Source organism: Hippopotamus amphibius, chromosome 9 (genome assembly GCF_030028045.1).
Source record: "Hippopotamus amphibius kiboko isolate mHipAmp2 chromosome 9, mHipAmp2.hap2, whole genome shotgun sequence".
In the NCBI taxonomy this organism is placed as follows: domain Eukaryota; kingdom Metazoa; phylum Chordata; class Mammalia; order Artiodactyla; family Hippopotamidae; genus Hippopotamus; species Hippopotamus amphibius.
The window spans coordinates 111,938,931-111,962,449 of record NC_080194.1 but is presented as its reverse complement, the minus strand read 5'-3'; the positions used below and the strand labels follow the sequence as shown (position 1 = coordinate 111,962,449).

At 36.3% G+C, this 23,519-nt stretch overlaps 1 protein-coding gene across 1 annotated transcript in view; it reads left to right on the top strand.

Annotated features, from left to right (window-relative positions):
* Window positions 1–22,930, top strand: part of VKORC1L1 (vitamin K epoxide reductase complex subunit 1 like 1) — a 64,407-nt gene extending 41,477 nt beyond the window's left edge. The window contains exons 2-3 of the mRNA XM_057747842.1: window positions 17,512–17,621; window positions 20,943–22,930. Of these exons, the coding sequence (XP_057603825.1) occupies window positions 17,512–17,621; window positions 20,943–21,169 (337 nt within the window). The 3' untranslated portion in view covers window positions 21,170–22,930. The remainder of the gene's footprint in view (window positions 1–17,511; window positions 17,622–20,942) is intronic.
* Window positions 22,931–23,519: the final 589 nt, after the last annotated feature.

Here is a 23,519-nt window from a genome sequence, read left to right as displayed (position 1 = left end):
CAGTCTGAGCAGAATTAGTATCCTAACTGTATTGAGTCTTCCAGTCTTTCTCCATCTATGTAGGTCTTCTTTATCTTATCAATGTTTTATAATTTTCAGCATACATATACTACACATATGTTGTTAGATTTGTACCTATGTATTTTCTTTGTGTGTATGTACTATTGTAAATGATAATTTTAAATGTTATGTTTCAACAATTCATTTCTAGTATATAGAAATACAGTTGATTTTTGTAATTGACTTTGTGTTGTATAACCTTATAAACTCACTCACCTGTTAATTCTAGGAGCGTTTTAGTAAATTCCTTGTATGGAAATAAATGAAGACCACCCAAATGAGAACAAGTATGGCATCAGCCACCATTACTTGCATTTGGCACAGACTCAAAAGGAAATCTAAAAGGAGAGTATAAAAGCTTTATAATGGAAAAATGGGAAAGCTTCAGGTTGTCTTAATTGGAAGTTGTTGGCATGGGGAAACTGGAAGTGGGCCTAACTAGAAGTAGGGCATCCCGTGTGATTGGTTAGGGGAGCATATTTGGCTTTCTCTGATTGGTCCTAAATTGGAAGTGGGGACAAAATTTAGGGAAGCTGGCTATTATTGATCAAGACCTGGCTGTTGGGAATCAGTTGCTACAGAAGTTATAGTTCGCCTTCCTGGACTGGTTGCTGTAGAGGCTGTGGGACAGAATTCTGGTTTTGGTTGTGGCATGGCTATTGTCCATTTATATATTCAGTCTCTCACTTGGGATATTCTGTGTAGACAATCATGTGGTCTCCAAATAGAGTTTTATTTCTTCCTTTCTAATTGGTACCTTTATTTTCTTCCCTAATTGTACTGGCTAGGACTTCTAGTACAATGTGAAATAGAAGTGGTGAAAGCAGACATCTTTGATTTTGTTCCTAATCTTAGGGAAAACAATATTTAGTCTTTCCCCATTGAATATGTTGTTAGTTGTAGGTTTTTTGTAGATGACCTTTATCAGATCAAAGAACATCCCTTCTCTTCCTAGTTTGGTAAGCATTTAAAAAATCATGAATGGGTGCTCTCTTTTGCCAAATGCATTATCTGAGTCTACTGAGATCATCATGTGGTTTTTCTTCTTTAGTCTGTTAATATGGTGAATCACACTGATAGATTTTTGAATGTTGAACCAGCTTTGCATTCTCACAGTTAATCTCCCTTGGTCATGGTGTGTTATCCTTTATGTATATTGCTGGATTTGATTTACACTATTTTTGTTGAGGATTTTTACATCTATTTTCATGAGCATAATATTGGTCTGTAGTTTTGTTTTTTTTTGTTGTTGTTGTTTGTTTCTTGTAATGTTTTTGTCTGGTTTTGATGTCAGCGTAATGCTGGCCTCATAAACTGAGTTGAGAAGTATTGCATCCTCTTCTGTTTTCTGGAAGAGATTGTCTGTTTTCTGGAAGAGGTTGTGTACAATTGGTATTATTCTGTGTGTGTATGTGTGTGTCAGTATATATAGTAGAATTTGCCAGTGCAACCATCTAGGCCTGGAGAGTTTTTATTTTATTGAAAAGTTCTAAACTGTTAGTAGTACTATTGAGATTCTCTTTTTCTTCTTCAGTGAGTTCTGATATTTGGGAATTTCAAAGTATTGGTCCATTTCATCTAAGTTGTTAAGTTTATGGGCATAGAGTTGTTTGTAGTAGTCCCTTATCATCCTTTTAATGTTTGTACCTGTCTGTAATGATATCCCCTCTTTCATTTCTGAAATTGATACTTTTTGTCTTCTTTATCTCTTTCTTCTCCTCTTTGTCAAGTGTAGCTAGAGATTTATCAATTTTATTGAACATTTCAAAGAACTAGTTTTTATTTCATTTACTTTGTTTTTCTGTTTCAATTTCATTGATTTCTGCTCTAATCTTATTTTCTCCCTTCCTTCTTTTAATACTATAAATTTCCCTCTAAGCACTATTTTAGCTGCATACCACCACTTTTGATATGTTATATTTTTATTCAGTTCAAAATATTTTCTAATTTCCTTGAGACTTTATCTTTTACCTGTGGATTTTTTTTTTTAAAGTGTGTTGTTTAATTTCCAAATAATTAGGGGCATTTTTTAGATACCTTTGGTCAGAGGGTATGCTTTGTATGATTTCAATTATTTAAATTTGTTAAGGTCTGTATATGTTTGTTTATGTTTTATATATAGTGTGGTTTATCTCGATTGATGTGTATTTGAAAAGAATATATATTCTGCTACTGTTGGGTGGAATGTTCTACAAATGTAAAATCAGGTTGGTCTGGGTATGATGTTCTTTGAGTTTATGAACTCATGTTCACTGAGGTTTTTTTTGTTATGTTTTTTTTAAAGTCCATAAATGTTTGTATTTGCTAAATTTGAGGAGTTTTAAGCTACTATTTCTTTAAAAAACTTTATGTCTCAATCTCTTTTTCTGTCCCCTTCTGGGAATCCAGTGACATGAATGTTAGACTGTTTGATATTGTCCTACAAGTTCCTAAGTCCCTGTTCATTTTTTTTTTTCTTTTTCTCTGTTCTTCAGGTTGGATAATTTCTATTGATCAATCTTTCAGCTCACTGAATCTTCCCCTTTGCCATCTTCATTCTGCTTTTGACTTCATCTAGTGGATTTTTAATTTCAGATCTTGCATTGTTATATAATTTCCATTTGGTTCCTGTTTTGTAGTTATTCTTTCTCTTCTGAGAACTTCCATGTTTCCAGTAAGTTCTCATTACTCTCACCTTGTGGAGCAATCAACCCAGTTAGATTAAGAGTACAAGTTCTATCTCCTCTGTGGGTGATGGTTTCAGTGTCACTTCCATTTTCAAAGTCTTTGCCCTCACATGCCCCACTCAGCAGTCAGTCTGCAACTTGAGTGGTGTTTAGTTCTCAAAGACTTTGCTGGGCTTCTTTGGTTCTGTTCATGCATGTGCAGCTCAGGAGTGAGGCTGGGACTTGTGTTAGTTGCTATACAGAATTAAGAGATTCTGTCTTTGGCTTCCTCCTTGCTGGGGTTTTCTTCCCAACCTCTGGTTCCCAGTGGCCCCTTTTCCAGTTCCTCTAGCTAGAAAGACAGGTTTCTCACAGAGCATTTTAGCTCTGCTTGCTGTCACACAGTTCCACATGACAGATTTCACCCTCAGGGTAAAGCAGGGAGAGAAGAGGAAAAAAAATGACAGGATTCCCCTTACTCGCTTAAGACCACAGGGACCCCTTTTCTCATTTCTTCTAGCCAGAGACAGGATTTCTCTCAATTTGAGGTACCTGGACTGTCATCCCTGGGATGTAGTTTCAGAACTCTTGCTCACCTATAAGCAAGACCAGAAGAGAAAAAATAAATATGAAAACAAAGTGTGGTTGCCCCCACACTGTTCAGCTCACATGGGTCCCTTTTCTTTATCTTCTGGTCCCTTTTTGGCTGTCTACTACCCCTAGGCAGTTCTGCGCCTCGAGCTACTCTTGGTTCAAAGGCAGAAGATAGAAGAGGGGGAAACCCTCAGAAAATTCCACAGTACTGGTTATTCAAGTTTCAACTTCTCTCCCCTGTCCACTTACTGTTTTTACTTTTGCGAGTTCTCAGGTAGTTGGTTTTTATATTCTTTCCAATTTTCAGTTGTAATCAGTGAGAGAGAGAGGCTGTGGTGGGCATAATCTATTTTGTCCAGCACTGGAATTGGCATTCATATTTTTAATGCCTTGGTCTACAAATGAGTTGACAGTTAAGGGTCCTCAGACATTTGAAAAGAGTCTTCAATATGAGAGACAGACACGCGTAGACACACACCAAGGAACTCAGAGGAAACAGAAAATGAAGCTGCCTGAAGTAAATTTAAAATAAACATAAATGGTTTTAGCTTCTTAAATCTAAGGGGAAAAAAAGTGGTTACCCATAGACAAAGCAAGATGCTATTTATGTAAAAGGAACAAACAGAGAATAACAATTCAACGTATGGTAGCAGTAAGTTTAATAAATGAATGAAGATGGCTTGGAAGAGTGTATCATGTTAATCTCCTAGAAAATGGAACCAAAGGAAAGAGAGATGGCAAATAGAAGGAAAGGTAAAGGAAAATTGGAGGTTCCGTTTTAGAAGTCCAACAGTTGTCTAAATCATATGTGAAAATTTTATTCAGGAACACAAATTTCTATATTGAGAGGGCCTACTAAGGACCCTGAACAATGAATGACTGAAGACCCACACCAAGGCACATCCTTTGTGAAAAATTTTATATCACTAGAATTAAAATGAAGTTTCTTAAAGCTTCATGGAGGGACAAAAACAAGTCATATTCAAAGGTCAGAGTGGCATCAGATTTTTCAAGGACCAACTCTGGAAGTAGGATAGTGGAACAATTTCTTTAAAAGTTCTGAGGGAAAATTACTTTAGATTTATAATTATATACCCAAACAAAATGTCAGTCCATGTGATGGTAGAAGATTTTTTTGGGGGCCACGCCACATGGCTTGCTGGATCTCAGTTCCCTGACCAGGGATTGAACCCGGGCCATGACAGTGAAAGCCCAGAATCCTAACCACTAGGCTACCAGAGAACTCCCTAGAAAGATATTTTTAGACTTCCAACATCTCAGAAATTTTACCTCTAGTATGTGTTTTCTCAAGGAAGCTATTAGAAGATTGTTTCCCCAAAACAGGTGATTAAACTAAGGGGGAGTAGAGCATGCTAAACCCAAGAAACAGAAGATTTAGTGTAGGGAAGAGATTGGAAGTCCTAGGATGATAGCTGTGCAGCACACACAGAGAGCAGCCAGCCCAAAGCAAGTCCTCCAAAGTGGATCAGGAAGGTTGAAGTTTCCAGAGGAAAAATGTACTTCATTGATTTTTTGATATGAGTGATCTTGTTGAAAATATTGCTCAGAAGGATTTTTGCTCAAGGCATAGAAACAAAAAAAAAGACTATGAGTTATTAACTCTAAGAAAAGCAATTTGTACACAAAAGGAAATATAATCCTAGCTTATTATAGGCATTTCTAATATAACATATTCCTAGAAAAACTCATTTTCTATGGAATTGAGCCTTAAAAATACCAGGGTTAGGAATTTATAGCTCAGAAGTGACTTCACACATCGAAGAAAAGAAAATGGGAATGGGGACAAGTTTTAACTATATAGTATCTAGGAATGCTTACTTGGGATGCATCCATATAGAAACTCAAGTATAAAAGTTGGCATAGTTATTGCTTTGGAGAGAAGGGGTGTTTGATTAGATTAGGGCACATCGAGGGCATCTCAAAGTTCCATTTCTTGACCCAGGTGGTGGTATGAGGGTGCTTGACTTACAATAACTTTCAATAATATGTTATTAAATATTTTAAAATTTTTATTTAAATTTAATATATTATTAAATATGTTTGAATTATACTTTAATAAGGTATAATAATTCCATTTCTAAAAAAGATATCAGGATAGTGGTTATCCTGGGGAGAGGAGAAGTAACTGTAAGGGGAGCATAAGAAAGCTTCTGAGGCACTGGTATTGCTCTATTTCTTGATCTTGGTCCTGGTGCACAAGTATTCAGTTCATGGAAATTCATTGAGTTTTGTAAACTTATGTAACTTTTCTATATGTAAATGATGCTTCAATAAGAAGTATTTTTTCCTAGCCTTTTTTTTTTTTTTTTCTGGCTGTGCCATGCAGCACAGGGGATCTTAGTTCCCCTACCAGGAATCAAACCTATGCCCCCTGCAGTGGAAGTGCACAGTCTTAACCACTGGACCACCAGGGAAGTCCCAATGAAAAGTGTTTTTTCATACCAGGGCTTATGGGAAAACAAGGGATGGAAGGGACATTCAAAACCTATGAAGATTTGTAACCAGATGACAACAAAAATCCTAACAAAAATACTGACAGAGTTAAAAGACATGTTAACTTTTTTTTTTAAGATTTATTTATTATTTTATTTATTTATTTTTGGCTGCATTGGGTCTTCGTTGCTGCATGCAGGCTTTCTCTAGTTGTGGAGAGTGGGGGCTACTCTTCGTTGTAGTGTGCAGACTTCTCATTGCAGTGGCTTCTTTTGTTGCAGAGCACGGGCTCTAGGCACGCAGGCTTTAGTAGTTGTGGCATATGGGCTCAGTAGTTGTGGTTTGCAGGCTCTAGAGCGCAGGCTCAATAGTTGTGGCACACGGGCTTAGTTGTTTCGAGGCATGTGGGATCTTCCCAGACCAGGGCTTGAACCCATGTCCCCTGCATTGGCAGGCGGATTCTTAATCACTGTGCCACCAGGGAAGTCTCAAAGATGTGTTAAGTTTTAAATAAATAAATAAAGACTATGGTCATTGTAGGACTTTACCTGGGGGGTGGAGGGAGGAAATGTGAAGGAAGGTTGATGGATGAGGATATGAGGAAGGACTGAGGCAGCTGAATTATGAAGACAGTAGTAAAGATCGGTGAAGAACCACACACTTGAAATTTGAGCAGTTTCAAGAAAGCATGAGGCCAAACCGTGGTGTAGAAAGTATTTCTCTGTGGTCTGTCACATCTAGACTTATTCATGTACTTTGTGTTCAGCTACTTTTCTTCAGTGGTGCAAAACTTTAACACTCTGGGGAAAAATGTTTGTAACCAGTGTAAGTTCCTGTTGTGTTGTAACAGAACAAACTATTCCTAACTCAGTGTCAAACAATTCAACATAAACAGTGTATCTTGATGTAACCAAAAATTGTGATATAACTCAAAAGTATGATATAATTGGGAGTTTGGGAAGCAGGGAGAGGGGAAGGTGGAAGAGTACAAAGTTATAGTCTAGTCTACCATATAATGAGAAGATTGGCTGAAAATGATAGAACAGTTTTGTGAAAAGAAACTTGTAGGTAAAAACCAAAAGAAACCACAAAAAAGAGCTGAAAGTGCTTGCCTCTGAGGAGGGTGATTTAGAGATCAGTGGACTATTTGTTGTCCTAAGTCTTGGAGTACTTATCTGATTTTTAAAATTATATATATGTGTAACTGTAATAAAATTTAATATCATGAAAACAAACAAAACTTACCAAATGAGTATACAAGTCTTCTACCAAGTTTCTCAGAAATTTTTATAATAGTAATCACAAGTATTTATTGAACATGTAGTATTACCAGATACCATGCTAAGCCTAATATATGTACTATCCCACTTTAGTACACTTTCCAGGATCCAGTCTTCCTTTTTAGTGATTGTGACCCTTTTGGTTCCTGAAATAACTTGAAAAAATACATCTTTTGGCTTGAAGAAAATTTTTAATTCTGAATTTTATTTGACACGTAGTTTTCACAGTGAACTGGGATTGAGGCCATGTCTTGGTACAAGCTGATCATTTCCACAAAAGAAACTTTGACAAAGATTTTATAAATCCATCCAAACTTCTATGTTTCTATGATTTTTATGCCCGTTGTTAATTATTACCATCTGGATCAATGTACCTGTGTATATGGTCATTTTTTTCCTCTAACAATTGTTAAATTGATGATGTATCATAACCCATGACTTCAGAATGAAAGAAATGTGGATTATTTTTTCATCTTCACCCAGGGCTGCCACTTCCCTTCCATGAACCATGTTGTTAACTCTGACAATAGGAGAGGGAAGGGATGTCTAGCACTTGTTCAAAGGACTCATCTCCTTTGATTTGCGTTGACACTGGGTTTTACCTGAAGCTTTACCATTAAGGGAGTTTGTTACTATCAGAGGAATGGGCGAAAAATTATAAGAGCAGCTGCAATTGGTTGGGGAGAAAAAAAAAATTATATATATATAGAACAAGCTTTATATATCAAGAGATGGAAGCAACCTAATGTCCATGGATAAACAAAGCTCTGTGTGTGTGTGTGTGTGTGTGTGTGTGTGTGTGTAAATGGAACATTATTCAGCCTTCTGTTAAAAAGGAAGGAAAATCTGTCATATTGCTACAACATGTATGAACCTTGAGGGCATTATGCTAAGTGAAATAAGCCGGTCACAAAAAGACAAGTACTGTATGATTCTACTTATATGACTCATCTAAGTGAAGTAGTCAAATTCATACAAATAGAAAATGAAAAGGTGGTTGCCAGGGGCTGGAGGAGGTGAAGAGGAGAGTTGTTGTTTAAGGGTATAGAGTTTCAGTTTTGCAAGATGAAAAGGTTCTAGAGATCTGTCTCATAACAATACAAACATTTTTAACATTTCTATACACTTAAAAATGGTTAAGATGGTAAATTTTATGTTATGTGTTTTTTACCACAATTTTAAAAAAGTTTAATCCAGGATGCAGCTTTGTTCAGGTAGATAGACCCCCAAAGAAGGAATCCAGAAGGATCTGACCCACAGTCTTTCTTGTAAGTTGATCAGGTAAGTTTTTGCCACTGGCCTAGCAAGGAATAAGTGAAGGGCTGGGACAAAAGGCAGGGGTATTGCTCAAATGGAGGTCTCTCCATGCGGAAATTTGAGGAATAGGGAATAATTTCTGCAAACGTACTATTCACACACATATACACATATAATTCAAATATCTCTGTGTGTGTATAGGGAGAGAATTTTTAAATTGTTCTTAAAGAATATTGATATTGTTAAAATGGTAAAAGCAAGATAATTACATATTTATTGGTAACAGAAATTTAAATACCGAAGTAAAAAGCAAATAATTTCCAAAATATCAATAAAGCGAGTAAATAAAGGTAATCAGAAGTTTAAACTTGTGAGTATATTTTCTTGTTCAAGTGTAAAGGCAGGTTTATCATTTATTCAGTTCTAGTTGTCAAAGAAGACATTTCAGGGACTGATGGTGAAAGTATAAATTGTTGTAATTTTTATGCACAACCTTTTGCTCAATAGCACAACAGTTTTTAGGATGCTTCTGCCACTAGATCAAGTCATTTCTTTCTTCATAGTTTATCCTATGGAAATAATGCAATATACAGATAGACGTTTTACACAATATGTTCATTTAATGCTTTACAATCATGAGAGGTAGAAACAGCCCACCAATATTCACCAAAAAGGATACATTCAGTTAATTATAATATAAATATGCCTATAAAATATAGAATATTATACAACATTTAGGATAACAGTTTAAAAGTTTCAATAAAGTATACATATATTTGTGGAAGAAAAAAAAGGCTTTGTATAAATGCATGCTATTTCAAAACCATTGGGCCTTGAACAGATAATGCCAGATAGCAGAATGTCTTATGTAAACATATTTATTTATATTTTGATATTAAACCACTAGAATGTATAATGGAGTCACTTTGCTGTACAGCAGAAATTAAATACAACATTGTAAATCAACTATACTTCAGTAATTTTTTTTGAAAATGGTTAAAGTAGTAAACCACTACATAATTATTCTTAACCCAGTTATTTCTCAGAACAGTCCTATGAATTGGCTACCATAATCATCTCCGTTTTACAGATGAGGGAATTCAGTGTTCACGGTTAAGTGACTCACCGAAAGTCACCAAGCCTGTTAATAGAACCAAGTTTGTCTGACTCCAAAGCTCATGCTCTTAGCACTGTGGTCTCTGTGTGTCTGTCAGGAAGGTGTTCAACAGTGGGTAGACTTTTCCTTCGTGTAAATTACATTTGTAGAATTACTTTAAAGCTGATACAAGATAATCTTATTTTTCTTGAAGATGCCCAACTTTTTGCCATATCCCTTCATAATGCCCCCCAGCCAACTTTGGAAGCCAACTGGGGATTTTTCTTTGGGTTGCAGCTTATATAGATTGGTTGGATTGTTGGTTGGTTGGTTGGTTAGTTGGTTGGTTTTTTTCAGTAAAATGTACTTCCCACAGACCATCAAACAGTGCAATTTAAGATGTTGGAATAGACTTATTATTATACCAATAGGCCATTACAAAATGCTCATAAGATCTAAAATTAGAAAATTATAGGCAAAATGTATTTCCTTGGCCAAGCTTGAATTTAAGAAGGAAAAGAAAAGCAAGAGTCCAGTCGTCTTACATATATTTATAAGTGAAAAGAATTTTTTTTTTGGCCATGCTGTGAGGCACGTACATTGGGATCTTAGTTCCCTGACAAGAAAAGAATATTTTTAAGTGGTACGTGTATGCAACGTCTCAACAAATTCCTCCTCAGAGTAAGGAAAATGCCAGGGGAGCTCCTAGATTCTTATTCACCTCTTCTCTTTACTAACTTTGTGTTCCTGAATGTTTTAATCAGGACATTAGAGACTTGGTAGATTTTCCGTGATGAAAGAGATTGCAGTAAAATTTATGAAATTCTTTTTGTCTGTTGAGATTACTATATGATTTTTTCTTTCATTCTATTAATGTGATGACACATTGATTGATTTGCATGTATTGAATCATCCTTGCATCCTGAATGCAAGTTCCTCTTGATCATGGTGAATGGTCCTTTTAATATGCTGCTGAATTTGGTTTGCCAGTAATATTTTATTGACAGTTTTTGCATCTATATTCATCAGGGTATTGCCCTGTAGTTTTCTGGTAGTGTCCTTTTTTGGCGTTGGTATCAGGGTCATGCCTCATAAGATGACTTTGGCTTCTTCAAATTTTTTGGAACACTTTGAGAAAGATTGGCACAAAATTAACCATTTTAAAGTGTACATTCAGTGACATTTAGTACACTTGCAGTGTTGTGCAACCATCACCTCTATCTAGTTCCAAAACATTTTGATTTCCCCCAAAGGAGATATTGTACCCATTAAGCAGTCACTCCTCACTGCCCCTCCCCCAGCCCCTGGCAACCACAAACCTGCTTTCTGTCTCCATGGATCTGTCTGTTCTGGAACTCTCACATAAGTGTGATCTTTTGTGCCTGGCATTTTTCACTTAGCATAATGTATTCAAGGTTCATCCATGTTGTAGCATGTAACAGTACTTCATTCCTTTTCATGACTGAATAATATTCCATTGTATTCCATATATTCCAATAATATATCCATTGTATGGATATACCATGTTTTGTGTGTCCATTCATCAGTTAATGGGCATTGAGTTGTTTCCATCCTTTGGCTATTGTGAATAGTAGCACAGTACTTGTACTTGCTTGAATACCTGTTTTCAGGTACTTGAGGTATATACCTAGGAGTGGAATTGCTGAGTCATATGGTAATTCCATGTTTAACTTTTTGAGGAATCAATAAATTGTTTTCCTCAGCAGCTGTACCGTTTTACCCACCAGCAATATACAAGGGTTCCAGTATCTCCATATCCTCACCAACATTTGTTATTTTCTTTTGCTTTTTTTTTTAATGTTATAGCCATGGAATTATAAAAATATAATTTATTAAAACGTATATTATTTTATTGAGGTAAAATTGACATCATTTTAGGTGTATGATGCATTGATTTGATATTTGTATATATTGTGAAATAATCACCATAATAAGTGCAGTTAACACCCATCACCATACATAGGTATACAGAATTTTTTTTCTTGTGATGAGAACTTTGAAGATCCCCTTACCTAGCTACTTCCAAATATATAGTATAGTATTTTTAACTATAGTCACCATACTATACATTATATCCCCAAGGCTTATTCATTTTACCACTGGGAATTTGAACCTTTTGACTCTCTTCACCAGTTTTGCCCACTCCTTCCCTGAGGCAACCACCAATCTGTCCTCTATATCCATGAGCTCAGTTTTTTTGTTCATTTGTTGTTTGTTGTTGTTGTTTTAGATCCCACATATAAGTGAGATCATACAGTTTCTATCTTTTTCTGACATTTCATTTAGCATAATGCCCTCAAAGTCCATCCATGTTGTTGCAAATGGCAAGCTTTCATTCTTTTTTATGGCTGAATAATATTCTATATATATATATTTTTTCTATTTATACACACACACACAGAGCAAATTTTCTTTATCCATTCACCCATTGATAGACATTTAGGTTGTTTCCATGTCTTGGCTATTGTAAATGATGCTGCAGTGAACATAGGGATACATATCTTTTCCAGTTAGTGTTGTTTTCTTTGGATAAATACCCAGTAATGGAATTGCTGGATCACGTGGTAGCTCTATTTTCAGTTGTTTGAGGAACCTCCATACTGTTTTCCACAGTGGCTGCACCAATTAACATTCCCACCAGCAATGTGTAAGGGTCCTCTTTCCTCCACATCCTCACCAGCTCTTATTTCTTGTCTTTTTGATAGTAGCCATTCTAACAGGTGTGAGGTGGTATCTTATTGTGGTTTTGATTTACATTTCCCTGATGACTAGTGATGTTGAACACCTTTTCATGTACCTGTTGGCCATCTGTGTCTTCTTTGGAAAAATGTCTATTTAGTTCCTCTGCCTCTTTTTAAAATCAGATTGTTTGGTTTTTTGCTGTTGCATTGTATGAGTTCTTCATATATTTTGGGTATTAACACCTTATGAGATATATGACTTGCAAATATTTTCTCCCATTCTGTAGGTTGCCTTTTCATTTTGTAGATGGTTCCTTTTGCCCTGCAGCAGCCTTTTAGTTTGATGTAATCCTACTTGTTTACTTTTGTTTTTGTTGCCTTTGCTTTTGGTGTTAAATTCAAAAAAATCATTGCCAAGACTGATGCCAAGGAGCTTACTCCTTACTGCCTATGTTTTCTTCTAGGAGTATTATGGTTTCAGTTCTTATATTCAAATCTTTAATCCATTTTGAGTTAACTTTTCTGTATGGTGTATATAGTGGTCTAGTTTCATTCTTTTACATGTGGCTGTCCAGTTTTCCCAACAGCAGTTAGTAAATAGACTATCCTGTCCCCATTTTATATTCTTGGCTCTTTAAATTAATTGAACATATATGTATAAATTAATTGACCATATATGTATGGGTTTATTTCTGGGCTCTCTATTCTGTTCCATTGATCTGTGTGTCTCTTTTTATGCCACTGCCATACTGATTGATTGCTGTAGCTGTGTAGTACAGTTTAAGATCAGCTGTGATGCCTCCAGCTTTATTTCTCAAGATTGCTTTGGCTATTCAGGGTCTTTTGTGATTCCACAAAAATTTTAGGATTGTTTATTCTATTGCTACTTTCTCTCTCACCGCAGTTTTTAAAATTTTGTCTGACCTGTGATTTGTTTTTGGGGGGGAAGGGGAATTGGTCAAAAGCAGTGATTTTCAAACTTTTTGATATCAGAACCCCTTTATACCTTTAATAATCATTGAATACCCCTAAAAGTTTTCGTTTATGTGGGTTATATCTTTGGTGTTTACTGTATTAGAAGTTAAAAACTGAGAAATTATTTAAATATGCATTCATTCATTGAAACGTAATAAATCCATTATATGTTAACAAAATATTTTAATGATTAATAACTCTTCCCCCCCCCCACACACACACACAAGTGGAAAGACTTGTATAGTTTCTCTTATTGCATATCTCTTTAATGTCTGCTGATAAGACTATTGGATTCTCACATCAGCTCCTGCATTCGGTCTGTTGAATTATCACGTCATTCATATAGCCTTTGGAAAACTCCCCAATACATGAGAGAATGGTAATGAAGGAGGCAAATAATGTCTTAGATTTATCCTCAGGGACCTAGGATACCCAAGTTGGAGAGCAATTGGTTTTAAGATTTGTTGTTTCTGGCAAAATTAGAAGTGTTTAGAAACTTTCCAACAATTTCTCACCATACCTTAGGAAAGAGGTATTGGCTGTTTATGCACCCAAATGCAAAATATTCAAGGAAGTTACTATTTGGGTCAAAGATGAACCTTTTTTTAGAGTCAAAGATTAAAGAGAAGTTCTCATTTGCATAATCACTTCATTGATGTTGTTCAGTACTATACTGAAGCAAAATGAACATCTGTATGAGTAGTACTTTAAGAAAACATTTCTTGGGACTTCCCTGGTGGTGCAGTGATTGGGAATCCGCCTGCCAGTGCAGGGGACGTAGGTTCAAACCCTGGTCCGGGAGGATCCCACATGCCACGGAGCAGCTAGGCCCATGTACCACAGCTGCTGAGCCTGTGCACTAGAGCCCTCGAGCCACAACTGCTGAGGCCCGCGTGCCTGGAGCCCGTGCTCCGCAACAAGAGAAGCCACTGCAATGAGAAGCCTGCGTACCGCAGAGAAGAGTAGCCCCCGCTCACCACAACTAGAGAAAAGCCCACGCGCAGCAACGAGACCCAACACAGGCAATAGATAAATTAATGAATAAATGAATAAAGAAATAAATTTTAAAAAAAGAAAAGAAAGCATTTCTTTTTGCTCAGTTGGTCAATATCCCATTTTGTTCCATAAAGTACTTGGGGCAATCTGCAAATTAGTATAATAGAATTTTGAATATAGATGGGACAAGGAGAAAATGGTTAGAAACTAAGATAAAGCCAAGCATACAGTTAGCACATAAAATGTATTTCATATGCTTTTGTATAGCTTTTAGAAGTGGGAGAAAACTATAGTATTTTCAAATGTTCCAACTTGAAAAAGATTCACTGAGGGTTTTAAATTACACCATCCTTAGCAATTGTGAAGTATAGTGTTATTTATGAAAGTCTGCTCTTATTCACTTTTCCAAGGAAAATAATCTTATGTAATGCCAGTCTACCTAGCTAGTGATTTGACTTGCTAACAGTTATTATATCAGCCTTATTAAGTTTTATTCAACTTTGTTAATTGGATTTATTGAGGAATTAAGCTATTATTCTGTTTGGTTGAAAATTTTGGGATGGTAATTGCATTTTATAACAATGCAGCACAAGGGAAAGAGCACAGCACTGCGATCCAGGAGACCAGAGATCTGATTTTGGTTCCGAGGCTGGAGTCCTACAAGCCTAGGCAGCCACATATGTCTTGCTCTTGGGTGGAGAGGAGTGTGGATTGCTGGAAAGCAACTAACAATGTAATCTGGGAGATGGAAGCACTCTATAGAGTGTTGAGGTGTTGTTTGTTTTTTGTATTTTTATGAAAGGTACTTACATTCTCACTTCACACTACTAGAATTACTTCACACTCCAAAATTACTATACCAAGATTAGTATATAGGATTACAATTTGTATACCAGAGTTACTCAGGTGTATGTATTTGTCAAAATTATATGGTTAAGATTTGTGCCTTAAATGTATGTACATGTTACCTTAAAAAATCAAAAAATAATCATCAAGTGGTTAGTGGGTAGAGGTGGAGATAAAACAAGAAAGGCACAATTTGCAAAGCTGGGTGATAGGGACATGAGGTTATTACACTGTTCTTTTCACTTTATGTGTATACATTTGAAGCTTTCCATGTTAAAATGTTTTTTTTTATTTTTTATTTTTTATTTTTGGAACAACATTCTGGTCTGCCATATTAGAAGGTCAAAAGATAGCATTTAGAATTGACAAAGCAAGAACTAGCAATGTAAGCATATTATTTAGAAATGTGGAAGTAAATAGGAGGGAAAAACAATTAAAAGGCGTCAAAGTGGTTGCCTGTGGGGATCAGAGCTGAATGTGGAGAGGGCTGGAGCAGAAAATTATCTCTATTTTGTTTTATAAGGCTTTGGGTGTTACTTGATTTTTTAAACTTATGCATGTATATTACTTTGATAAAATGATGTATTCATTTTGTGGATTACTGCATTGTTTTCAAGGAAAATATCCACATGATCATATGTGAATAATGAGGCATAGACCAATGCTTAGAACATAAAAAATTCTGTTTATGTGTGATAATTTTGGCAGTATGCTCAGTTATTTCCTTTGCCAAAGTTGGTGATTTACATTTGAATTCCTGCTTCAGATGAGTAGGGCTTCAAAGTTTCATTGCATAGTTGTCCCTGCCCTCCTGCAGTTTGGTCTTTACGCAGCAGTGGAGAGTGGCAGCAGTCAAGAGTGACCGTAAATAAGCTTATATTACTCTCCCATTTAAAAACCACTGAGTGCCTTCCCACTGCAGTGAGAACAGAATTCAAACTCTTCATCGTGGCCTACAAACAACGCTGAAATTATATAAGTGATAGAACTGTGCCTCATTCTCTTGTCACTCTCCCTCATGGTTGTCACCTTGATGGCCTGCTTTTACACACTCATAGCTCTTTCCTGCCTCCAGGCCTTTGTCGTTGCCATTCCTCATGAGACTGGCTGCTTCTCATCACTCAGAACTTAATTCCTGAAAAAGGCCTTCTCTGACCATCTAGCTACAGCAGTGGTGCTGAGTGTGGTCCTCAGACCAGAAGCATGAGCATCACGTGGGAACATTTTATTTTGTTTTGTTTGGAAATGCAGAGTCTTCAGTCCCACCCTAGACCAGCTGAAGTAAAATCTGCATTTTAACAAAACCCCAAGGTGATGGTGTGCAGTTTAAAATTTTCAAAAGCTCTGATCTAGAATAACCCACCTTCTCAGTTTTCCTGTGTATCTGTTAATAGTTCATTCATTTCTGAAGATAACTTAGTCATTTACCTGTCTATAACTTCTCCCTAAATGAAGTGTGAGCCCCCCAAGGGCACCACTTTGTCTGACTTGTTCACTCTGAACAAGTCAGCACCTGACCCACTGTCTGCACATGGAACGCATTCAGTGAGTATTCGATGTGTAAAAGAACATACAAACATGATCGAGATTATTTTGTGTTCCTTGAAGCATATAACTGTACAATAACAGTCTTCGTGGTTCTCACTTGCTTGTAAAATTGGGGTTATTCTATCTCCCATCATCATTGTGAAGAGACGTCACTCTATTTCTTAGACACTATTAAAGTCATATGACAAAAAGAATCGCTTATTTATCCTTATTTTCAGGTAGTTTGTCTTCAGAACCAAAGTTTAGATTTTATTGAGTAATTCACTACAGACTGAAAACATTTTCATTTTGGTATTTTAAAAAGCACCTTCATCAGAGTTAAAGTTATCATCGAAGGTTTTTATCCAAAGTAAATGTTAGTTTGATATTTGTATCAAATTTTACTAAATCAGAATTTGGTAATTTTTAATAAGAAAATAAGATTCTGAAAATGTGAAGTCAAATGCAAAATTTTCAGTTAAACTGCAAATAAAAACTGATGGGGCAAATAATGTATCAACTTTCTACTCTTAAGATTCTAGGAAAGACTTTAGTCTCTGATATTCTATTGTATATTTAAAGATGTGTTCCCAGGATATGCTTCCTAATGCATGTCCTGGTCAGGAAGCAACATTATATTCTACGTACTTTGAATGAAGAATAGGACAGCTTACATCAATGGCTTCTAACTTGGGGTGATCTTGCCCCCTGGGGACATTTGGCAGTGGCTGAAGACATTTTTGGTAGGCATAACTGGCAGGGGAGTGGAGGCCAGGGATACTGCTAAGTATCCTGTAATGCACCAAATAGTCCCCCTCCACAAAGAATTATTTAACCCAGATTGTCAGTGGTGCTGCTGCTAAGAGACCCTGGCTTGAATTGAAAGAGCCCTTCCTCTCTAAATACTAATGCTCTCAGGAAAAGAACACTTTGTCCTACCTTTTGGAAAAAGAGACTATATAGAGATTGGCAATTTAGAGATTCAGATGGGTATGTGGGCATGATATGCTCAGATAATTCTACATTTTTTAAAATAGGAAAACTCAAATATAGGATTACTGGTTTTCTTTCTTTTACAGATGGGGTCGAGGATTTGGTCTTTTGGGTTCCATTTTTGGAAAGGATGGTGTATTAAACCAGCCAAACAGTGTCTTTGGACTTATATTTTATATACTACAGTTATTACTTGGTAAGTGTTTATATAACAATACAAAAATAAGTTTGTTTTGTTATATTTCATTTAGTACTTTGTGTCTTTGCCTTCATGTGTGTCTTTATATTAAATAAAAGCATATGTTAGTGATAGAACCCCTAGTTTGTAACACATTTTTGTGTTGTGAAAACGTGGTTCACTAAGATTTTGACGCTCATGCTGAACCTGGTATCTGTTGGTGTTTAATGATGCCCAGAAAAACAAGTCTCATTCCAAACAGTTTGCCCTGGAAACCTTTTCCCTTATTATTTTTTATACTCTGTAGCTATTTTTAAATATGATGCATTGAGAAAACATTAATGGTAAATGATATTCAGTCATAATTCCATCACCTTTACACAGCCACTACTGCCACTGTATTCTACTTTTTTCACTTAATTTTATGTGAACTCTCTTATGTTGTCTATCATCTTTAAGTGTTTTGTTATTGTGGACATCAAGGCTTCAGATTTTTTAATGTTCTAGACAACACTGCAGTGATCAGCTTTAAGTCCCCTTCTCATACCCTCTTACCTCTTTGAATTATTTCTGCAAAATAAATATCTAAATGTAGGATGAATGAGTCAACAAACAGATTTTTTTGTTATGGATTTTAATAGATATAAGCAAACTGCTTTTCCCTCAATTGTCAGGTTTCCCCAAAACTTCATCCATCCTCATTTTTTTTTTGTTTTTTCTGTAAAATTTCTAATTCAGTAGTTATATATTAGTAACCATTATTTTAATTTTAATGTATTTTAATTTACTTTTATTGCCAATTTAGTTATTGGGACCCTGATAACAGTACATTTCATATTTGCAACAAACATTTAACCCATTCTTTATCCTTTTTTAATGTTAGCTTTGTGGATTTTGATTGTACAAAAGTTTTTATACTTTTAGAGTTAAATCCATCCATTTTTGCCCTTGCATTTCAATTGTTAATATTTTATCCTGTTATCTGCCAGGTCTTCTGTCTAGATGCAGTAGATATATTACAAGGCAAATTGTGAATCTAAATTTTTCTCAATAGTCCTATAAAATTTGCCCAATTCCATATCTATATATCCTGCAGAAGTACAAAAATATGCACAGGGATTTCACAGCCGTGCAGTTAAAAATAGTAAAAAATTGGAAGTAGCTTAGCAAAACGTAATGGTTGAATAAATTAGGTTACAAGCATACTAGAAAATACTCTGTAGCCATTAAAGGGAAAAGTAGGTCTACAAAACCTGGAAGATGAAGATATAGTTTAGTGAGAAAAGCAAATTGTAGTATAATAGAGCTAGGATAAGTATATGTTTATATATATGCATGGAAATGCACAGAAAAGGGTGTGGTGGTTGGGCATCAGGGTTGAAACTTTCACTTTTTATTCCATTTAACTGTTTTGTTTGGATTTCTAAAGAATATAAAGTATAAACCCATATTAAAATAACCTAAGCAAAGCTTTGACTGTGTTAATTTTTGGAGATACGGGTTGAACAAATTTCTGTTTATAGTATTTAATTTGTTAATTTCATTACATACACGTTTTAAATCATGTGTATCAGATGTATTTTTTTCTGTTCACATTTTATGCATTCACATGCATTTTTAGTGTCAGTGGAGGCACATTTGAACTCCTCAAACATAGTTTTCCAGAGCTCATCATCTTCACTCCCTTCTAAGTTGTTCGAGATACAGCCTTTTGTTTTGCTTTGTTTTGTGTTTTTGGTCGTGCCTTGCGGGACCTTAGTTCCCCCACAAGGGATCGAACCCTGGCCACCGCAATGAAAGCACCGAGTCCTAACCACTGGACTGCCAGGGAATTCGCATCCTATTAGCTCCTGTAATCTGCACACCAGGCTCAGGGGGCAGTCGTGATTATTATTGCAATTTTCCAGTTAAGGAAAAGAATTGCACAGAGAGAGTAAATAACTTGTCCATATCATTTTGAAATTAACTTTCTTAGATAAAATTAAGGTGACAGCATTAATTTTTGAAGTTTTAGTTGTTAGCATAAATGAGGTCAGCAAACTATGTTTTGTAAGTAAAGGCCAGACAGGAAATAATTTAGGCTTTTCTGACTGTTGTAACTACTCAACTCTGCCACCCTAGGGCAAAAACAAGCCACAGACATTACATACATGAATGAGCGAGGCTAGGTTACGATAAATCTTTATTTACAAAAGCAGGTGGCATAAGTAATCCAACAGCATCTTAGTCTTGAAGAGCCTTGTTAAAGCATCAAATACTCTAGTACTGACCGGCTCTGGGCAAGTCGGCCCCAGTGGCCAAGTGCAGCCCACAGCCAACGTCTCATTCTACTGGCAGTGGGGATTTCAGCTTCTTAATTAACCTCTTCAAACCACTACCACCTATTCTTATTTTTTCCTGTTTTTGTGATCCTTAATGGTTAGTTGTTGGGTAGAAGGGTACAGTAGTTTAATATGCTCTGCTGTCTCCTCTGTCCTTGAAAATAAATGCGCATGTTCTGAATACTGTTGGCTACAGGAAATTACAAAATAATACACGTGAAGATGTTAGAGAGCATCAAGAATTCAGGCAAGCCTTTGTCTTGAGAACCCAGCTTAGCACACGTAACTGCCCTTTTTTCTTGATCTGGTTTGATCCACACGTGGCCAGCTGGCCAAATGCAGTTTCCCTTATGCCCCAGGGTGAGCCCTTTCTGAAATGTTTATCATGATTTTTTTTTTCTTCAACAGCATGTTGGTGTAATCATCTCCCATTATGTGTTTTTTTTGATAAATTTGATCTAAACATGGGAAAGCAAATTTTACTTTCCACAGGTGGGGAGCCCACCTGTAGTGAAAAGGCCGGGAGGGGTGTCTCACCAAATGTGTCCTGCTTGGATGAGAAGGTTGTGGTCCTCAACTTACTTCACTCATTAGAGTAGGTAGGGCTGTCAGTTTTACAAATCTGCTCATTTCATAATGTGATTACAAGAATGCATATTTTCTTTGTGCGCCTTAACTGAGGCTAGTTTATGAAATAAGTAATTTTCCTCTAGAATACTGACAAGTCAAAAACATTGCAGCTATAAAACTGGTATCCTGTGTGCAGAGTCAACCTGCATAATCTTAACAAAACAGACCTGTAGTTTTTTGTTTGTTTGTTTGTTTGTTTTTTCTTTTTGTTTTTTGTTATTTCGTTTTTTCATTTAGACCTGTAGTTTTTATCTTCAAATTTCAGAATGTTTTGTCATAAGATCGGTATTCCAACACTGCAGCAAATGGCAAAATGTTACCTTTTAACTGAGAGACTTTCTCTCCAGTGTCAGGGTCTGATTGAGCCAAGTGTCTCTTTCTCCTGCAGGCCTGACAGCAAGTGCAGTTGCAGCTTTAATCCTCATGACGTCCTCCATCATGTCTGTAGTGGGGTCTTTGTACCTGGCCTACATCCTGTACTTTGTGCTGAAGGAGTTTTGCATCATCTGCGTCATCACATACGTGCTGAACTTCATTCTTCTTATCATCAACTACAAACGACTAGTTTACTTGAATGAGGCCTGGAAACGGCAACTGCAGCCCAAGCAGGACTGACCACCTGACGAACTCTTAACTGACAGTCTGAAGTCCCTTTTTCCATTAAGTTTATTTTGCAGTTTGGTTTTTTGTTTGTTTTTTTTATTCTTCACAACAGACACTTTCCCTAAGAATCTTAAACTGATTTTTTAAAATCCTGTAAATTAGAAGGGGCCCTAGGTATTTTCTGTGTCAATCTTCATTTTAAATATGGATACAAAAAAAAAAAAGGATACACCGAGCCAATCAAAGACAAGCTTTAACTTTACTTTGGAGATGTTTCTGAAATAATAAAATGTATCCCTAGCCCCCTGCCCTCAGTTGTAAAGTGAGCAACCATTGCTAGTAATTCTCTAGTGTGTATAAATTAAATTTCAGGTATAACAAATGTGATCATGACATGAAAATATTTTAGAATAGATACTGTATTAAATATTGCCATGTTTACAATATGTAATATGTTTTTAGCAGATGGATTTAAACATGTAGATTCAGCTAGAATCCATTCATGTGATATTTGTAAATAAAGGTAGAAATATTGGATCCATCCCTGCAGAACTTACTGTACAGTTTAGTTGAAGTGTAGCAATGAAGCAATGTCAGCTCAACGTTTTGAAGAAATAGTGAAAATAGTAAGTCCATACAGAGCATCTTGTGAAAAGTACTGACAGCTGTGGGTCCAGCAATGACAGCAAAAATAATAGGGTTATTGGTTCCCTTTCATCTCCTTCCTCTGAAAGGAAGAAAACTAAATATGGACATTTGAGTCAAGCTTGTACCTAGTCATAAAACCGGATCAATTATAACCTTACAGAATGAGTCATGTGACCAGACTTTCAAGTCCAAGGCCTTCAGGACACTAAAGATGGGGAAATGGGTAGATTTCTTTGGAGAAAAGCTGGAAATATTAATATGGCATTTCTAGGTAAAGTCTCTTACAACAGTTGAATTTTCATGCAGATAATTTTCCTTAACATTGGTGCCAGTCAACCAAACAGTATTGACTTTGAAATCATCAGTATAAGCCCAGTCGCTCCAGAGTAGGATTGCTCTTGGGTAGCTCTGTAGTGTTTTCCCTGTTTCTTTCTGCACTAATTAACCAGACATCTAGTTTAATTGTTTTAGAGTCAGATACTGGAGTTGTAAACTTTAGGACTGACATGCTGCTCAGTTTGCTTAACTGGGAGGAGTACTAAAGGTAGAAATATCTCAAGGTGAAATACAGTACTCTTTCTAATAACTACCCAAGTGCAGAGTGTTTGCAAGTGATCTGAATAAACCCAAATGAAATGGCGACAGTATGTTTCTATGGTTGACATCTTATATCAGATTGTTAAAAGTGCCTTCTGTCTTAAATCTCAAACCAAATATTTTGTGTGTTGAACTTGGGCAGAAGTGTCTTTCCTTCCTTTCCTAGCGTGAAGTAGAAAACTTGCATTCTATAGAAAGGTTCTTTATGATCATTTTATTCCTTAGATTGATAAGTAGTAGCTATGTTTTTGCTTCCAATTCCATGCATCATTATGTTAACAAGAGACCGGTAACTTTTGAGTGCTTTATTTTGCCTTCTTTTGAAGGGAGGGGACAGGCTCTGCTCTGTAAACCATAACGTGTAGAGTCAGCAACTGTTCAGCAGTTTCCAACTAACTGTCATAATTGATGCAATGTATTCTTCTGGCCCAAGGCAGGTATAAAATCGGAATTGTACTTTTAACCAGTTTAAACCAGTTTTGTAAAAGATAGCTTAATTCAGATTTCATCAAGGCTTATGTTTTCCCAAGAATGTGAATATTTCAATGCCTGTTTTATTATGTATGTATTGCTCTTGTTTCTATAGTTAAAGAACTCTAGGAAGCACTGATTAGATGTCTGGTATTTTTGGAGAAACAAGTCCTAACGCTGGAGAACTGTGCAACAAGGTCGTCTCGTGGCAGTGCTTCCTGTCTACCCAGCAGTTTACTGCTTCTCTTTTCTCTGCTAGAGTGGAAATGGCTTCCCAGAGAAGACTTCGTGGTATATATAACTCTGGTCGTGCTAAACAAGTTCCTTGTGTCCCAATTTAAAATTGTTTTTCACCATATTCTGTATCAATCAGAGTAGAGTTAAAGCTTGTCTTGATGTTGCGTTCTTGCGAACGTCTTCAACTCTTACATGAGAAAACGTCAGTGTTCAGCCAGACCCTTCAAAGTTTTTCCTTTGCTTTTCTAAGCCTTGGGGAAACCACTGTTTCAGTTGTAGAAAAACTGTTGCCACATTCCTATGACTCCAGGATTAATGTCGTCGCTGGGTGATGAACATGTGCTGCCTGAAATAACAGCGTGGGGACACCCGTATCCCTGTGAGCAAAGGACCCCCTCCCCCCGACATG